Source organism: Anguilla rostrata, chromosome 2 (assembly GCF_018555375.3).
Source record: "Anguilla rostrata isolate EN2019 chromosome 2, ASM1855537v3, whole genome shotgun sequence".
In the NCBI taxonomy this organism is placed as follows: Eukaryota; Metazoa; Chordata; class Actinopteri; order Anguilliformes; family Anguillidae; genus Anguilla; species Anguilla rostrata.
Genome location: NC_057934.1, coordinates 24,920,668 through 24,936,900, shown reverse-complemented (window position 1 = coordinate 24,936,900; position 16,233 = coordinate 24,920,668). Strand labels below are relative to the sequence as shown.

General features: G+C 44.9%; 1 protein-coding gene across 1 annotated transcript in view; it reads left to right on the top strand.

Moving 5' to 3' along the window:
* Nucleotides 1–16,233, top strand: part of myo1d (myosin 1D) — a 95,985-nt gene that overhangs the window by 33,811 nt on the left and 45,941 nt on the right. The window contains exons 4-12 of the mRNA XM_064321365.1: nucleotides 141–306; nucleotides 525–578; nucleotides 1,317–1,412; nucleotides 2,896–3,012; nucleotides 4,851–5,054; nucleotides 5,975–6,120; nucleotides 6,464–6,578; nucleotides 7,402–7,572; nucleotides 15,162–15,232. Of these exons, the coding sequence (XP_064177435.1) occupies nucleotides 141–306; nucleotides 525–578; nucleotides 1,317–1,412; nucleotides 2,896–3,012; nucleotides 4,851–5,054; nucleotides 5,975–6,120; nucleotides 6,464–6,578; nucleotides 7,402–7,572; nucleotides 15,162–15,232 (1,140 nt within the window). The remainder of the gene's footprint in view (nucleotides 1–140; nucleotides 307–524; nucleotides 579–1,316; nucleotides 1,413–2,895; nucleotides 3,013–4,850; nucleotides 5,055–5,974; nucleotides 6,121–6,463; nucleotides 6,579–7,401; nucleotides 7,573–15,161; nucleotides 15,233–16,233) is intronic.

Sequence of the window (16,233 nt, the reverse complement as noted above, 5' to 3'; positions counted from 1 at the left end):
ATGTGTGCACACTTGTGTGTGTCTGTGTGCGTCTGTGCATCCACGTCTGTGTATAGGTGCACAGTACATTGCATTTGTGTATGCATGCCTATGCGTGTTGATGTATGGGTTTATACTGATTGCCGGAAGCCTGTTTTCAGGGTGAAGAACATGCTGTTGAAATCGAACTGTGTCCTGGAGGCCTTTGGGAATGCAAAGACCAACCGCAATGACAACTCCAGCCGCTTTGGGAAGTACATGGACATCAATTTTGACTTTAAAGGGGACCCCATTGGGGGCCACATCAACAACTACCTACTGGAGAAGGTAGGGTGCGCCAGAGCGAAAGAAGAGTGATGCTGAAAAAGATGCTTATCTTTCAGGATTGTTTATGTCTGAACCTCAGACAAATTGCCCCAATTAAAAAGAAAATCAAAAAAGAGAGCTGATGTAAAAAGTAAATATGTAAATTCAGCCCATATGCTTACCTTGATAAATCTGTCTGTTTACCATTCTTATACTCTGAACCCCTGTCCTATTCTCAGTCCCGAGTCATCTTCCAGCAGGAGGGCGAAAGAAGCTTCCATTCCTTCTACCAGGTGAGTGTTTCTGTATCAGAGGTGCACAACAGGGGCCAACCCATTTCAGGATTCTGTGCCAACATTTCCCAACATTTATTGAATTGGCCCAATCATATCGTGATCTGACATGTGTATAAGCAACAGATAGAGTCACAGTCTGCAAGTGTATCCTAGAGATTTCACTGTACTCAAGCACAGGAGTGAAGCAGCATAGTTTATAGAGTTGTAAGAAATGGTAATTGGTTGGAACAAAAACCAGCATGCAGATCGGCCCTCCAGGACCGGAGTTGTGCACCCCTGGTCTGTATAGCGCAGTGGTCTCCAACCCTGGTCCTGGAGAGCTACAGGGTCTGCTGGTTTTCATGGTGACTCTGCACTTCATGAATCAATTAGAGCAGTTGATTACACAGTTAACTCAACTCACGTGGTGTCTTGGTTCTCAATTGGGTGCTGATTTTATGGTGAAAACAAAAACCAGCAGACCCTGTAGCTCTCCTGACCATGCTTCGGTATTTTTAATTCATGTCCCTTTCTCATTTCAATCTCCAATGTGCTGACCTTGATTATGACCCAGATTGTCTTTCTACCCTTGCTCCTCATTACTGCCGCAACCTGTTAAAGTTTATTTGCGCTGTATTATGTAATGCTATCTTATCTTGTAATATTATCTTTCCCTTAGGCTGCACTGTATTATCTTAATTAGGGCTTTGAAGTAACTGCGTTGGGCTTTTCTTGACCTCTATAAATCCCTTTCAGCTGGTGAAAGGGGGTCCCGACCCTCTCTTGCGATCACTGCACATCCAGAAGGACCCAACCGCCTACAGCTACATTAAAGTCGGAGGACAGGTCAAGGTGTGTTCTGGCCCAGGGCCTTGACTGCTTTCTGATACTAGAAAAGCCCGTCTTTCGCTTTCAAGTTTACATTTACTGTCTTTTTCTTTTGTCTATGACAACTGCAAACATCACAAAATGATGGCGTTCTATGCCAGGTGTCTGGTGATATCACAGCACTCCATTCAAAAGCAAAACGATGGCTACTCATTCCAGAACCTTCTGTCTAAGGATTTCACCCATGTCGTGTAGAGTATCTTACAGCTTTAATTTATCTTTTGGACCTGTCATTTAAATACACATGAATGCATTGCATCAGAAAGGGCAGAAGATGAGTGGTAGATGGTAAAAATGGACTGCAGATTTCCAAATTGCAAAATGCGTCCCACTAAACAGATAAAGGACAGCTGGCTGAGAAACGGCAGTACAGTAACTGACAGTTTGGTAATGGGAGGTGTGAGGAAACGTGTGTCATGACCATATATGGCAGAATCGGGGATGAGGTCATCATCAGAGCAAAAATCAACATTTTCTTCGTCTTGCTTGTGTCAAAAGCACTTTAGTTGTGCTGTGCCAAATATGGCTAAATGGAACTGCTGCCATGACACCGATTGTATGAACATGTGGCACAAGCATTCTTCACAGGCCTATCATGTAACAGCTTTGCAAAAACATGTTTTCTCATCTGTTTACGGGCTACTGCTGCCAAAATCTCCATGTAAAGACACAAGTGTCTATGCAACACTAATATCTATGCAGCGGTGGCTTCACTGATGAATTACCTCACACTGTTGATTGCTACCTTCATGCTGTAATAAACAGTGTTTGCTTGTTGGCCGTCTACGACCGCATGATTGCGTGATGGCCAGTGACATCACCATTTGCAGGGTTATGTAATGCGGTTTAAGGAGCTTTTTTATTGGGAGCATTATGTGCCCGGTTAAATACAGCAGTTCTGCTGTTGTTGACATCTCAGCTGTACTCATGAGTTTTAAACGAGAAGGAACCAAAAAGAAAAGTGAGCAAACAGATGGAGACAGACCAGCATTACTTGCTATTTGCGGCTTATTGTGAGGGCAGATTCTGCACTGAAAACACTGCTGGTGGTTTGATGAGAAAATGAATACCAGGGGAAGTGTTTGGTCGGTCTGAGAGAGCTTATCCTCCTGCTGTAAACACTTCAACGCATCTCGATAGCTTATTTTTAGCATTGCAACAGTTCTCACCTGATAGTGATGATGATGATGATGATGACAATTTTACTTTGATTGGTATTGTGAATATTATATTTATTACTTTTGCTGACTAATAAAACAGATGTGCACTGTCCCTATTTAGTAATAATAATAATAATAATAATAATAATTAATCATAAAGATGATGATGAAGCCAATGTGTAGGATGTCCGGAGGCTTATAGTCGTTTTGCTTAGGTGTGGTGATTTTTGAAATGCATTTGGATTTGTGTGGGTTGTTTCTTATCCTTCGTTCTCTTTGCGGTTCAGTCATCCATCAATGACAGCGCTGATTTCAAAGCGGTGGCTGATGCCATGAAAGTGATTGGCTTTACGGCTGACGAAATCCAGACCGTCTACAAGATCCTGGCCACCATCCTGCACCTGGTAACATTTGTCCCTCCTACAGACATGATCTGTCTACACTCCTGGGCAAAAAAAATGGGCCAAGCCCAAAATGGCAAAATATTAAGCTTTTAATGGTCTTAACAACAAATCATTGCTCAGAAAATTAGCAAGAATTAAACAAATGCACTCCTGAGACCTCCTGTGCCACCATTTGCTTGTTTACTTTTGCTGCAGTGAACTGTTTGGGGAAAAGCTAGAAACGGAAATTCACTTATACAGTAGACAAATTAACATAACAATGTCAAATAAAAGAGTCATGTTTTGTGTTTGGTTGCATATCATTTGCATGCCATGTCTTCCTGATGTCTATGACCTATCAACATCATCAGAGTCTGGATATCTTATTTTCAGGTTGTCATACAAGCGAAACAAAAACTCTTTGCATTTGAATGGATCTCTATGGGAACTGGGAGGTATGACTAGATTCAGCTGTAAATTATGCTGATACAGCATGGAACACATTTGTTGGCTAAATGGCTTTAAGTCATCAAGGGTCCAAGGTATCAAATGAGCCTCAAACCACCATGCTGCTGCCAGATATGCAGTAGATACTACAAGCATTGTTTCTCCTGAATATTTTTTCTATTGAGTTCAACAGGAAAATTAATCAGGAGAAACAATGCTTGTAGTATCTAGTGCCTATCTGGCAGCAGCATGGTGGTTTGAGGCTCATTTGATACCTTGGACCCTTGATGACTTAAAGCCATTTAGCCAACAAATGTGTTCCATACTGTATCAGCATAATTTACAGCTGAATCTAGTCCCACCCCCCCAATTCCCACAGAGATCCATTCAAATGCAAAGCGTTTTTGTATCGCTTGTAGGACAACCTGAAAATAAGATATCTAGACTCTGATGATGTTGATAGGTCACAGACATCAGGAATTTTCTGTCTGTCCATCTCTGCCTGACTGTTGACCTTTCACCCTGGTTTGCGCAGTGTTGGTACTGTAGTCATCTTGAACTTTCACCACCGCTTGCATAGTTGTAGTACTGTAGACATCTTGAACTTTCACCACCACTTGCATAGTTGTAGTACTGTGGACATCTTGAATTTTCACCCCCATTTGTGTAGTTGTAGCACTGCAGATATCTCATCTGGTCCCAAAGACTTAGTCTATGTGGCACATGCACTGAGGTCATATGCTTATTATTGTTTCAGTCATAGCATTGAATCATATGACCATGCCTTATCTCTTAAGTCCTGTTGATCTCCATTAAGTTTCACTGCCCATTTAGTAGCATCTGTGAATCAGTTATATTTATTCAGCCCATCAATCAGTAAGGACGCTGGATTTATTCTTGATTGATATTAATTATCATTGTCTTATTATTCAGACCATGGTTTATTAGAAGTCATTAAGAGTATGTTGAAGCAGTCTATGATAGTTTTAGCACCCTTGCCCATGAGTCCTTCCTTTGAAGGAAGTCCAGGGTGGCTGAATGATTTTTTTCATCTGCTTGGCAACTGTTTGTGCCCAAGAACACATACAGTATTTTAACAATTTTAAGAGTGTTTTTACATGGCAATTTCTATTTTCACTCTCCTAATGTCTAAACCCATAACTCCCTGATCATGAACGGAGGGACCACATATACTGCTCGATATGCATGCTTTTGTGCATGAGAAATATTTATTCTGAAAATGGGAACCTTTAAATTGGAAACATTTAAAAAAGAGTGTTCTGTAGATTTTGACCTTATAGCATTCTGGGTCCTGGGCAATACCCAGTATTCCACACTGCTAGCCCAGAACAGTCACTTCCTGGATTCCATTGAAGATGCCAACATGTGACTTAAGTGTGTGTGACCTCCAGGGTAACCTGAAGTTTGGCAGCGATGGGGATGTGACGCTGATTGAGAACAGCAAGCTAGTGTCCGTGCTGGCCGAGCTCCTGGCCACCAAACAAGAGAATGTGGAGAAGGCCATGCTCTACCGCACAGTGGCCACAGGCCGTGATGTCATCGACAAGCAGCACACGGACCAGGAGGCCAGCTATGGCCGTGATGCACTGGCCAAGGTAGCCGCGCATGCCGCAAGTCCTTCTGTTTTTCTTCTGCTTTGCATACTTGGGTTTGAATTTGCATTCATGCCCAATTTTGTTTGCATTTCAAATAATGTTTACGATTAGGTTATTGTTAATAGTAGGACTCGATTTTTTGTTAAATTTCAATTTTACTTACAGTAATAGTTTAATAGTTTGCAATTTCCTTATGCCATCAATCTTTATTCATCAATTTGGTTGATATCCAAATATTGTCAGTAAAGCAAAAAAGCCTTTTCTGTGTCGACTAGTGAAACTTGCATTAAATGGAGCCCTTTCAAGGCTATTATCTATATTGGTTCACAATCAGAACATGAGAGATTTACAGGATTTGCAGATTATTTTGCAATTCACTTGGTTTTTAATAAAGCTGCCAAACATTATCACTGTGAAGATCTAGCCCAGAGCAACAAAGCATGTTGTTTTTGAGGAGCTCAGTGGTAATTATTTGACATTTTATGCTTCCTCCAGGGCACCAGAAATACCTGTGAGACACAACTAGAATGTTCTGTAATATTTGATAAAGGTTTCCTCGTCATATTGTGTGTGCTTCTGTTGATACTCTAATCGAGTACCCAGTGTTGGCGAGGTACCTAATTAATTCCATTGCACATAGCAGTGCTATACACTACATTTTTTCACCTTGCCCTGCTTGGAGCTGGTTTCAGTTTTTTTGCTGTTCAATTTAAAGTTCAGTTGCTCATATTGCTGAAAATTTGTCAATGTGAACATTACTTGTAAACAGAACTGTCTGGTGAATGGATGTGTATGATGCTGAGTTTAATGTGTAAGCATTTGCCTCAACAAGGTCATATTCTGTAACATTACAACCTTGACAGGCATTAAAAGCCAAATGACCTTCCATTTGGGTTCATTTTGTGTGCCATGTTCTGCAGGCCATCTACGAACGCCTCTTCTGTTGGATTGTGGGACGAATCAATGACATCATTGAGGTGAAAAACTATGATGCCAAAGTCCACGGGAAGAACACGGTGATTGGTGTGCTGGATATTTACGGCTTTGAGATCTTCCAGAACAACAGGTAAGCACAGCGGGCAGTTTGGAGTTACCAAATAACATTTTTCTTCAATTCTGTTGAGAATGTATATGTATTATTTGTATTCGGATTATACTACAGTAAAAAAAAAGGTCTGTACTGTATGTACAGTATTTGTCTTGAATCGTCATTGACCATTTAAAGCAATGTTTAACATTTATTTTACTCATTTTACTAAGGCAAAATAATGGTAGTAGGGTATACCCCTCAATGCCTTTCTCTCCCTCTGTGTTTCTTATCTCCATTTCTCTCATTTTCTCTTCTTCACACTTTATTTCCAACACTCATTCCCTCTGTTTCTCTCTCTCTTTGTCTCCCTCTTTATTAGCTTTGAACAGTTTTGTATAAACTACTGTAATGAGAAACTGCAGCAGCTCTTCATCCAGCTGGTGCTGAGACAGGAGCAAGATGAGTACCAGCGTGAGGGCATCCCCTGGAAGCACGTAAGCCCATTTCATGTCCCCTGCACTCCCACTTCCTGTTACATCTCTTCCACTTCCTGTTCTACTCAAACATGCTTCCTGCTACACCTGAGTTTCAAGATGGTGGCAAGTTTTGTCTGGGGCACGTTTTGAGCCTCAGCCCTCCACAGGGCATTGAGTATGGCAGTGTACATATACCTTGTGGTCTTGTGACCTACTGCACCAGAAATGCACATAAACGTTTGTGAAGTCGTAAAGAAAATCTGATGATGTTGAAAGTATGTTGCTTGAAAGAAAAATCGGGGTAGACATAGTGACTTGTTTGGAAATGCTATCAGTGAAGGTGCCTAATGGCAGTGTTGGAGTTAAAATGTGAGGATAAATTGTATTGGGTGTGTGTGTGTGTGTGTGTGTGCGCGCGCATGTGCTTTTACTAAAATCATACTTTATTAACTAACACGACAAATAATCAATATTATCCATGATTGTAATTAATAAAAATTATGTAGTTTAGATGGGAGAGGGCCTGGGCATGGGGAAAGAGTTCTGCCTGAGCTTTCTCTCAGAAGTACTAAATCTAACCTTCTTAATGTTATTTGGGAGACCAGTAAAACATAATGTGCGATGATTCGCTAATACTTAAGGTAAACATGAATGATGTGCCATGAATGATATAAATTATATAAATGCTCAGGCATAAATACTTGGGACATACATCTCCTTGTGTGAATTGACTCCCCTTCTGCAGAATAAGGAACGCTGATTAATTGCAGTTCCTCCCTCGCAACCTATTCTACCAACTTTTGGAGTCTTACAGCAGCCTCTCCCTCTGTGTCTGTGACAGATCGACTACTTCAACAACCAGATCATCGTGGACCTGGTGGAGCAGCAGCACAAGGGCATATTCTCCGTGCTGGACGAGGCTTGCATGAACGTGGGCAAGGTGACGGACGAGATGTTCCTGCAGGCGCTCAACAGCAAGCTGGGCAAGCATGCCCACTACACCAGCCGAAAGGTATACCCCCCCTTCCCCTCTGCCAGTCAGTCTCCGTCTTGTCAGTTACGCTCGCTGTCCTGTCATGGCGATGGAAGTCCTGTCTGGACATGGCAGTTTCTTCTGCGTTGCTGTCCCATCACGCTCCACATCCTTTTGGGATATTTTCTTATTTCTCTTGAAGATTGGCTACTAAATATTCCTATAGTTTTTTGCATGCTGACCAAATATATTAAGATAGCCTTATCTATTTAAGACCAATGCAATGAAATTTTTCACTAATAATGTAGGTATTCCACTTTGATTTAGGGTGTGGTAATGCACCAGTAATCGACCAGAGATGAAAATACCAGTCCTCGAACGGCAGCACTTACTTTTAGAGACCACAAGAGGGCGACAGTCGTCAATTAAAGTTTCCCTCCACCATCGCTTTGCTCTGGGCAGTGATGTCACTGGTAGCCAATGATAGTCAGTCAATATTGCGTCTTCTAGAGTGGGGAAATGAACCAGACAGCACATTGGGCCTAGTCTCTATCTCTCACAGCTCACAGCTTTTTCCCCCCTGAGTCATCGCGTCCCGCTGGCGGCTGTGGCGGTGTGTCCGTGCGTGGTTCAGTTCACAGTCATGCCTAAAATCTGCCGGTTTGACCGAGCGACCGATTAGCTTTTTCCGTGAACGATGGGATAGTTTCTCAGCTGCGTTACTTGGCCCTGCTACATATGGATGTGGCCTGTCATATCCTCCTGGGCCTGGAGTGGTGGGCAAAGCCCGGTCATTGTGTGTAGCCCTTGCACGTGCCCAGAAACTCCTCTGTCAGATTGCTGAGGTACAATGTCTCCCTTGCTGCCGAAATAATAAAGCTGTCGGTTTTTTAGCAAACTCTGCATTTGCGGTATGAAGCTTGTGTGGCGACATAGACATGGTAGGGTTGGGGTAGTATGGGCTTTTACTTAACCCAAACTACCAAAATGTAGTATGGGTTTGACTCCAAAGTCATGCAGTTAATTTAATCATTGGACTAATAATTTGTCTTTCGAAATCAGTGATAATTTTAAAGTTATTTGGATATGTAGTATGTTCAGAATTAATGTATTCCATTTTGACAATAACTAGGGAAAAGATACTTTTCTGAAAAGCTTTTTTGTGTTTGTTTTGTTTTCTTTTGCAGCAATCTTTACATAATTTTATTAAACCAGTAAACAGGGCTGGGCTGAATTCTGTTAATGACATTCCAAATCAAAAGTCTTGAATCACTTTCCATTCTTTAAAGATTCAAATTAATCCCATGGTGGCTGTATAATTGCATTTGACCGTGACCTGACTGTAAATCTCTCAAACTGAGTTTAACATAGTTAAGTGTTAAATTAAGTATAGTTAAGTTAAACAGGATCAAAAACCTATTGGTTTTTGCAAACATTGATTTAGATTTCTTAGACTGTGCCTGCTTCAGACTGTGTCCTGCAGACCTCATTCATAATTCAGTTTTTTTGTATTTGCACCTTCAGGAGAATCTAATCCTGTTCTAACATCCTGTCATATCAACAAGCTGCAAGCATACTGTATTTTCGCCGCAGCTGTTTTGGAAACTTGTTTGCTTGTTTGTAAGTAGTTTGTTAGAGAGTGAGGGCGAGAGTGTGAGAGAAAGAACAGGGGAATGAGTGGCAGACAGATAGAGTTAAACTCGGAGGAAGATGAGATGGCACAAGTTAAAGGCAAAGAGAGAGATGAGCTTGTTTTGCAGGAGTGGCAGTAAAGAGATCAACAGTCTGTCAAAAGTAATGTTCCTGCCTCACTGCCGAGACTCTCAAATGTTGGAGAATTTCTAGGTTTTTCAGACTGACTTTTTATGGACAGCATTTCAAGGGCAAGCTCAGGTCCCAAGGACTGTTCATTAATCCATTATGAAATATGTGCTTCCTTCTCATGGTTATATATTGTGCTAAGATTTGACATTGCACATGTATACTTCTCTGCTCCACCACTGTTTTTCACTCAAGCCCATACTGCCTATGGTCCATGTAGGAAATATATTCCTATATTCTATTTTCCATGCTTAGAAAGTAAATGGGCCATTTACCTCAGGATTCTCCTTTCTTTTTGCTATTCCCGTGGTACATTTTGCATGAGCAGAACTAACTTTAGCTTAAGGAGCACCTCGTTCCTTGGTCTGATTAAAGGGTCTTCATTATCCCCTGCATGCTGTGCAAAACAGTTCCTTCCCCTCACCTCCTAGCAGTCTAAACTGTGCCCTCCACCACACGTTCTTAATTGCTTCCTAGCAGAAACCTTCGAGCCGGCAACCGGCCTCGCCCGGGAGCCCCGCCCATCGCCCTCCTCGGCCCCCCACGCTTGGTCAGATTCCGGCCTGCGGTCTCCCCCCGCACGTGCTCAGTGGTGACGCCGCGCACGGCTCTCGCGCTTCCTTAAAATCGAGTTCCAATTGTGGTGTGATTCATCCGTCAGTACGGCAGGGGCTGGCGCGCCGTATCGCCCGCCCCTCTCTGTGGCCGTTTCCGTTCCCCGGGGTATATATAGCTGTAAGTCGGCGCAGTTGTGATGTCATTGTGAAGAGGGTAGTAATCACAGCCCCATTCATTAGAACAGGCCGCGCACGTGGGCTGCCCATGTGAGCACGTGCGCCGAGGTTGGTGGAGGGCGTGCGCATCCTTTTTAACGGCCGCTCGTCGTTCTTTCCCCGTGCGCCGCTCCCGTTCTTTGTTTTCTTTCTGGTCACGGCACACCCTTCGCAGCGTGGCTTTCTGTGGCGTTGGTGTGCTCTGAGGAGCGTTTAATCGTAAATCCGCGCCGGAAGCCAAGCCCAGCTCGTCGTCCGAGGGCAGCCGCGTGGCAGCTGCAGTGGGCGAGGTGTGATATGCGATCCCTGACCGCGCCCCGGCTGGCGCCCGCGGCTTGGCAAGACGCCCCCTGCTGGCGGAGGACGGGCGGGGGGGGGGGCCTTGGAAACGGCGGTGTGCTGGGCAGCAGGAAGGGGGGGACTTAGGGAGGGAGACGCTGAGCTAACTGAGAGCGCACAAAATGCCCTGGATGCAGGTTTCGGGAGGTGGGCGCCCCCTGTCAGTCAGCCAGCAGAGAAGCCACAATGCTGAAAGTTAGCGGGGATGGTTGGCGGCCTGCCTCGGTGAAGCCCTGCGCTGCGGCCAGCGGGGCGGCGCTGGCGGATCGCTGCAGCACGTGCGCCCTCATTCGCTCTACCGGTTCGCTTTGGCCTCCACATCATCACTGAGGCCCTGCAGGGCAGCCTGTAGCTTATCGCCAGGCCGGGACCTGCGATATCTGTGTCACGCGGGCGTGGAGTGGTGAGCCGCCGGCATTGTAGGGGATATTGAAAACACCATATTGATATCCCCTCCAGTGTCTCGGTCCTTCAGTTAATGAGATAGACAGAGGAAAAAACAATATCTGCTGTCTTTGGCTGTTGTGTGCTTGTGAGGCCTGAATGTGTTCTTGTGTGTGTGAGTCTGACTATCTGTGTATGTGTGCCTGTGTGTGTGTGTCTGTCTGTCTTTCTGTGTGCATGTATCTGTGGGCGTGTGTGTGTGTGTGTCTGTCCGTCTGTCTGTGTGTGTGTGTTTACCTCTGCCCCTCTTTGAGAAGTAGCAGCCACCTGTCCCTCCATTTCCCCTCCTCCATTTAATGCTGCCCCCTGCTGTCTGACATCTGTGAATGTCACCCTTGGGATTGATCTCTGACAAAACACCCGGTTGCTGACTTGCGGTCTTCTCCTTTAGTACTCAGCCCTCTCCCCAGGCACTGTCTCTGGGGCTGGCATTGTACAGGGAACACACTTTTCTCTGAAAAATTCAACTTAGGACCTGTTATGACTCAGCCTTTCAAAGCCATCTAAATGGCCTGTGCCTCATACTGAACAAATGGCTTTAAAATGTTTCACTATACAGTACATACTGTATGTGCTTATTTAATGATATTTCTCTTTTTCTCTCTATAACACACACACACACACACAGATACACACTCACTGAAAAGCCAGTCATTTGAACAGAATTATAATTTGCACAGATATGAAATAATATACTTTGAGAGATATGAAAGAGCTCAGTCAGTTTGTCCTATCAAGTAGATGTAAGTATGTGCATTAACCATGGCACCCAAAACACAGAGTAAGACCGTTCTTAAATAGGATTACGTATTTATCAAATGTATTCATACCCCCAGTCGGTATTTTCATTATCTATGTGACCCTTATGACACTGAAAAGAAGCCTTGTCTTATAGGAGGTTCACATAATCCATAGGAGGGATCTTTTATTCATTATTTAATAATCTGGAATTGCCTTGCCCCACCCACTCATTGGTGACACACCCACTAATCTGCAAGGAACAGCACAGTTTAAACATGTGCACTCTTCTGGTGATTACACATTACAGATCGCACAGCGTCATAGGAGAGAGCATCTACCAATCAAAAGGAGCCGTATATCTTTCACTGGTGACAGCTGGTAGTCCCTGGGTACCTGGCAAGCCGTTGGGAGGAGTTAATGTAGCAGTGACACGAGGAATCCTGGCCAAGTCAAACCCCCTGTACACCTGGGGGGACGAGGCCATTTTACAGTCACCTCCTGCTTGTGGAGATCACTGGCCTATAGCTTTACATTGCAGGCCCATTGTTACCATGGAGATGTCTGCTTACTGCTGTGCATGTAACCTGTCTTTATTCCCAATAGTAACAGGTTTGTGAAGTTTCCGGTAAAACTGCATTTCTTATGTTTTTGTTACCCTGACATGTGTCAGATCAGTGTTCGACATTAAAATTGAAATATTAAATTATGAGTAAAAACTGCAGTACAACCTCAGATATCTGAAAGCATTGGGAATTGAGACACCCTGGAGGCATAAATATTGCTGTGCAAGCTTATTTGGAGTCGCTTGATATTTATTTTCTTGCTTTAGACCATGAACACCTGAATGTCCTGCACTTGCCTTTATAAAGTTGGCAGATCATTGAAAACTTCTGTAAATATTTTAAATTGAATACATATTTTCATCACATACAAAAAACTCTGTGGATCAATCAAAAACAAAAAAAAGTGTTTTTATCTCAAAGTGAACTATCCCTTTAAGTTTCAGACAGAATTACGTGATTACGTTTATTGCACTTAGTTTTGAATATAATCACCTTGTGTTCATTATTTTTTGAATTTATGATAGAGCTTTAGCTCTGGGCAGGAATTGTACTATTAGGCTATAAAAATAAAAACAAATTTAGCACTAGCAGTTCACGTTGTTTTATTGCAATTTGTTAAGGTTTACGACGGGGCACACTAGGCCACTGTATTTTGTGTATCAGCTGTAAATAGCAGACACCTTAAATAAGTAGTGATGCCTCCTCTATTCAGGGAAACAGCACAGGTGCATTTTAAATGGGGTCAGAGCAGGGGAACCCATGGTGAGAGGATAGTCCCGCTGCTGCACACGCGGGCAAAGGCAAACTCGCAGCGGGAAGGAGGCGGTCGACCTCTCCATCACCCCCTGGGCCAGGATTGGATCAGAGGAGCCCCGCCGAGCCCCCACCCCGCTGCGGCGTAATTACCCCAGAGATGACTGCAGTGCAGCCCTCCCATGTGCCACAGACACGCGTGCACGGTAGTCACGCGGTCGCCAACCGGTGCGGCCATAGTCACGGCAACACTGCCTCATGGCAGGAGCTGGATCTGTTTCAGGGCTCGTACAGTAGTATTGGCTGCGGCAGTGCCCCCTTTTGTTGGAAGTTTGATCATGTAATTCGTCAATGAGGAGCGTAAAGGTAGCAGGTTGAGTGGCTGTGTGTGTGATGAGGGAAACCGTAGTTTGCCGGTCTCTCTCCCTCGCTCTCTGAGGGATGTGTTGGTTAGTCATTAGCTGTTAGCAGCCAGCGTCGTGAAGCTCAGGCTGGCTGGCTGTGACAGACGAAGGCAGAGCAGCCATTCCGGCTCTTCCGGGTCTCCCTGGTCATCCCTGCAGGGCCACCAACCGCATTAAAGCTGCAGCCGCCAAGTAAGACGGACGAGCAGGGAGGTGCCAGCTGAAGCCATTTCCCAAGTCTTTATGTGGACTTCCTCTGACCTCACCTCGTGGAAGAGGACAGTCCTGGTCAGTCCAGGTTTGGCTCAAAGGCTTTCTGTTTTCCTCTACTTCAAACATGTACCTGTGCATCCCCTCCCTTCTGAGATGGGGAATTAAGGAAAGCGTCAAAACATTGCACACTATCACCCCATCATACACCTCTGGTGTATAAATTATGGAAAGAACTCGGTCGAGCTCTAATGGCGGCTAGGAATTAGAAGGCGTGGCCGAGTATACACCAGCCCGCCCATTTTGCTGCTGAAAATGGCTGCCTCCTCTCTTGCCCTGAGGAATCTGTGCCTCAGTAAGCGCCGTGATTATGAGTAAATACAAGCCAGAAGGAGGCAGAGACGGGGCCTCCCTCGCATTGAAAACCGAAGGGTTGCCTCCCGCATCGGAGAACCATCCCCAAACTCACGCGCTAGATAAGAGGCGCAGGCGCAGGGACGTTAGCTGCGGGTATCTTTCCGCTAATTCCTCCGAACGCCTCAGGGTTTTATGTAACCGGCCGCCGGTCGGGGAAGCTTCAGATCTTCGTTTGTGTCATTGTTCTCCCCGGCTTTAATCTCCGGGCTTTCCGCCGGCTTGGCTGGCTACCCGGGCCCCGTGTCAGCGCTGCCTCCTGTCTTTACCGGAGCTGAGGCCTCTGCCGTTTGATGTGGGCTCAGGATGTGTTTTATGAATGGCGGCAGGTCTTATATAACAGCTGCAGAGATGTCATTCCTTTGTTTCCCAGCAGCCCCCTGCGGGCCCTGTGCTGTCCCTGACGACACACAAGCTCACACATACATGCACACACACAATCTCTCACGCACGCACACACACACACACACGCACCCACACTCACACATGCACGCACGCGCACACACACACACACATCCTATCACACACACGCGCACACAAAGCGCGTTAACAAGCTGGCACTGGGCTGCAGCAGTTCCCTGCATCTGTATTTAGAATCAGATTTCTTCCCTGCGCTCAGGAAGCATGGCCTACATAGAGGCGTCGCTGGCTCCTGTACTGTGGAGCCTGAAGCTGGATAAAACCACATCTCTCATTTATTTTTCATGCAGCCAGATTTATACTCTGTTCATCCCACCCCCCTCACTGAAGAGGTAGAAATGGATCACTTTCTCATGTCACCCACACGTGCACCACTGACCCCCCTCTCCAGCGGGAGCGGGAGCAGGGGTGGGGTGTCTCAGGAGCGCCCGCCCCAGTTTTCCCGTGAAGGCGCATCCTGGAGGTTCATACACCAGGTTGCTTCAGCCTAATCGCAGCAGCAGAGCTCTGATTCTGCAGCAACTGGACCTGAACACTCTCCCCCTCTTCTCTCTCTCCTCCTCTTCTTTTCACTCACATCCCTTATTCTCTCTCCCATCCCTTACTCCTTCTCATCCCTGCATCTTTTTCTCATCCCTCATCCCTTATTCTCTCACCTGATACTCTCTCTTCCCTTATTCTCTTTTTTATTCCATACTTTTTCGTCCTTTATTCTTTCTCTCATCCCTCTCTCCCTCTCCTTCCAGCTCTCTCCGACAGACAAGAGCCTGGATTTTGACCGGGACTTCCGCATCCGTCACTATGCAGGCGACGTGGTGTAAGTACACTGGAGCTCCTCCTGCCAGGTCTCGGTGTTTCGCTTCTCAGTAAGTGCAGTGATGTAACTGGATGGGGCCACCAGGAACTGACCCTGGATCAGGGACAGTGCCTCTTCAGGCAGGAAACCCCTTCTCATCTGCTCCTTATAGGTCTGGAATGCATACCGCCAACAGTGCATAGGACAGGTCCTTGAATGTGTTCCATGAGTCCTACTCATTTCATTCTGTTTCTGCCCATAGCAACTGCTGTAGGCTCCACCTACCAAACCAGACCAAACCAAACATTCTGTCTGTCTTATATATACCATCCCACACACCCTGAATTTTAGACTGGAGTGAGTATACAATGGCCAATAAATTGTGTGTGGATATTTAAATAAAGGAATGAAGGAAACAAGAGGAGCCGCTCTTCAGATGTTCAAAGGCTCTTTGGTTTAATGGCATTCCCTACCAACATGTTGCAATCGAGGAGCATTGTTGTCATGGTTTCCACCTGCTTTGTTTTTTTCATGTCATGTTCCGAACAAAGATGATGTATAATTCAAGAAAAACAGACAAACAGACTTGGGCAGAGCATAGATAACCAATTACAGGAACAGAAACCAATGAATTCAACCCTGCTGCTTGTCAGTAAATTTCTCTTCGTCTCTGTGTGTTTAATGCCCTAGTAAATACAATATGGTCCATGGGAAATTGGAGGCCTATGAATATATGATTCTCAGAGGTGCACTATGCAGCAATGTGGATGCATGAAAGTGGTTCAGTGAAACAGGCCCATTTTTCTGCTGTTCTCCCCGTAGGCCTTTAAAACACTGATCACACAGACGGCTCTTAGACTTTCTGACTTACTCATGCATATGTAACAGCAGGCCATGCGTGATCTGTGATTCTGTCACCGTAATCTTTTATTTCCTGGTTGGATTTTGTCGTCTTATTGTATTTTTTTTGTCCCTTGGCATTGTCTGGAGGAAATTAATTAAGCGTGTGTTTTTATGTGTGC